Source organism: Triticum aestivum, chromosome 2A (assembly GCF_018294505.1).
Source record: "Triticum aestivum cultivar Chinese Spring chromosome 2A, IWGSC CS RefSeq v2.1, whole genome shotgun sequence".
Lineage (NCBI taxonomy): Eukaryota > Viridiplantae > Streptophyta > Magnoliopsida > Poales > Poaceae > Triticum > Triticum aestivum.
The window spans coordinates 110,069,992-110,072,513 of record NC_057797.1 but is presented as its reverse complement, the minus strand read 5'-3'; the positions used below and the strand labels follow the sequence as shown (position 1 = coordinate 110,072,513).

General features: G+C 54.2%; 1 protein-coding gene across 1 annotated transcript; it reads right to left on the bottom strand.

Moving 5' to 3' along the window:
- Positions 1 to 425: 425 nt before the first annotated feature.
- Positions 426 to 2,089, bottom strand: LOC123184957 (UDP-glycosyltransferase 1). The gene has a single exon (XM_044596985.1). The coding sequence runs from the start codon at positions 1,999 to 2,001 to the stop codon at positions 571 to 573; it is 1,431 nt and encodes a 476-aa protein (XP_044452920.1). The 5' UTR covers positions 2,002 to 2,089; the 3' UTR covers positions 426 to 570.
- Positions 2,090 to 2,522: the final 433 nt, after the last annotated feature.

Below are 2,522 nucleotides of genomic sequence, written 5' to 3'. Positions count from 1 at the left end.
TTGACCATTATCCCATGTGTACTCTGCCCCAGTCCAACCCAGATCCTGGAACAAGCAATCATCAGTAGCCTCTCGGAAAGCTCGCATCTGCCACTCAACCTGGAGGTGCAGGTTCTAAACACCGTCATGGAGATTTTTTTCATGTTCTTTCTCTGTAGCATACACTGTATTTGAGGGCTATCCTACATGATTAAATAAAATACAAGGGATGTTTCTGCAAAATAATTCCTCCCCGCACGCTATCCACTTATATGTGGGTCACTGCCATGCTGGCACTTCATGTGGGTAGGGTGTACGTTTGAATACGGAAGGAGGCACCGTATTTGCATGACTGGACAAGTTCGAGCACTAGTTTTATGTATTTTGTAATTTTAGGCACCAAACTAACCGTGCAAGATAAGTTTAGGCACCTCCGGTGTATTTAACTCAAAAATTTTCTCTATATTGCGTGTAGGAAGTACATGCCCATAGAGGATGAAACTACAAGTCAAAAAGGAAAAAAAAAGGATGAAACCAAAATCACACATTGACTTCACGCTCACCGCTTACACCCACGGCCAACTCAAAACGTCAAGCACGAATCCACGCGTCCACCAGCCCCGCCAATGTCGCCTCGGATTCCCCGCCCTCAAGTAGAGCCTCTTTCGCCCGCCTCATCACCGCCAAAGTCCGCTCTCGGAGCACCCTCCCGCCGTCGGAGTCCATCATCCACCTGACCTTCTTGGCAACCTCCTCGGCCTTCACCACCTCCTTGTCGTACCCTTTCATCGTGACGGCCAGCTCCATCTCTTTCTCCAGGAACACCGCGTTCATTAGTTGCTCCGCGTACAACGGCCACGCCAGCATCGGCACGCCTGCCATGACCGACTCGAGCACCGAGTTCCACCCGCAGTGTGTCACAAAACAACCAACCGCATCATGGGCCAGCACGTCGCGTTGCGGCGCCCATGACTTCACGACGAGGCCCCTGCCCTGGGTCCGTTCAAGGAAACCCTGTGGGAGGAGGGCATCCAAGTCCGGCTCCGGCAGCTTCTCGGAGTTCTTCGACGAGTTGTCGCTTGGCGGGCTCCGCACCACCCACAGGAACCTCTGTCCACTGGCTTCCAGCCCGGCGGCCACCTTCCTCGTTTGTTTGGCGCTGAATCGGCCGAGGCTGCCGAAGGAGAGGAACACCACGCTGCCTTTGGGCTGCGTGTCCAGCCACGCGAGGCACTCGTCACCGCGCTTCACGCCCACCTCCTCCGACTTGATCAGTGGCCCAATACAGTACACCGGGGGCGTCCGGAGGCCGGATGGTGCGCAGAGTCCGGCCACGATGGTGTCCATGGCGCGCGGCTCCAGCGAGCGGAAGGTGTTGACGATGATGCCTTGGGACCGAAACATGTTGGTGCTCATGTTTAGAAATGCCTTGTAGGGCGCGCTGTCACGATCCATAAGCCGCTGAATGGCGTGCGTCGCCGGGAACGAGGTGATTCCCGGAGCGTGCACGAGTTCTTGGCCCATTTCCCTGAAGCTCCTCGTGCTTTTGCCGTGGAGAACCGCGAGGTGCAATAAGAAAGCCAAGATTTGCGCCCCGGAGGTGCAGAAGAAGTAGGCGGGGATGCGGAGCTCCGTGGCCACGTTGATGGCGGCGCCGCAGAAGAAGTCCAGCACGATGACAGCCGGGGTGTCGCCGGCGAGGAAATCACGGAGATGCGGGTTGGAGAGGCGGACGACCTCGAAGGTCAGCATCTCCGGCGGCTCAGACCCGAGGAGCTTGACTTGTGGTAGACGGTGGAAAGAGATGTCGGGGTTGGCCGCGGAGACGCCGGCGAGGAAGGGGCCCGTGGCGCTGGTGTCGTGCGGCGAGTCGACGAGGGCGACAGTGACGGCCAGTCCACGAGCCGCGAAGAGCTTGCCGAGCTCGATCATGGAGACCAGATGCCCCATGCCCGGCGACGGGTAGAGCACCACCTGCGGCTTCCGGGGGCTCATGGTGGTGTTGGCTCCGGCGCCGACCATGTTGACGACAATAGCTTTCGCTTCTGATCGGCGGCGTGGATTTTTGGAGCGTATGTTTCCGTTAGGAATGTGTGTGCGAGACAGTGAGGAAGAGAGGGAGAGTAGGATGATTTGAGATGGAGATGATGAAGACGAACCAAAGATCTATTTATAGGGGCGCAACGGCTGGTGCTTTTGCGTCGATCCTTCCCATGACGGAACTCCAATCTGGCACCGAACCTTCTCAGGCTGCAGGCGGGTAGAGATTGAACCTAGACGCCCACTTTACTCGTATTAGTAAATGAGCACGTGCAATACATGTTGATAATTGCTCGTTGATATTAGAGAGAAAATTAACTGCATGTTGATATTAGATAGGATATCGATTACGTATATTAATTATAAAATTAATATAGATGTTTATATTTGGTATGCTTTTAGTTGCATGCTCAACATGTTAAGAGCTCACTATTGGAGCAATCTAGGTTGTTTGATTAACATGAATTAATGGCTGAGATTAATTGAATCTATCTTATTAGATC

Bases quoted from the DNA above. Each gene is read 5' to 3' on its own strand.
- LOC123184957 (XM_044596985.1), bottom strand. From the start codon at position 2,001: ATGGTCGGCGCCGGAGCCAACACCACCATGAGCCCCCGGAAGCCGCAG.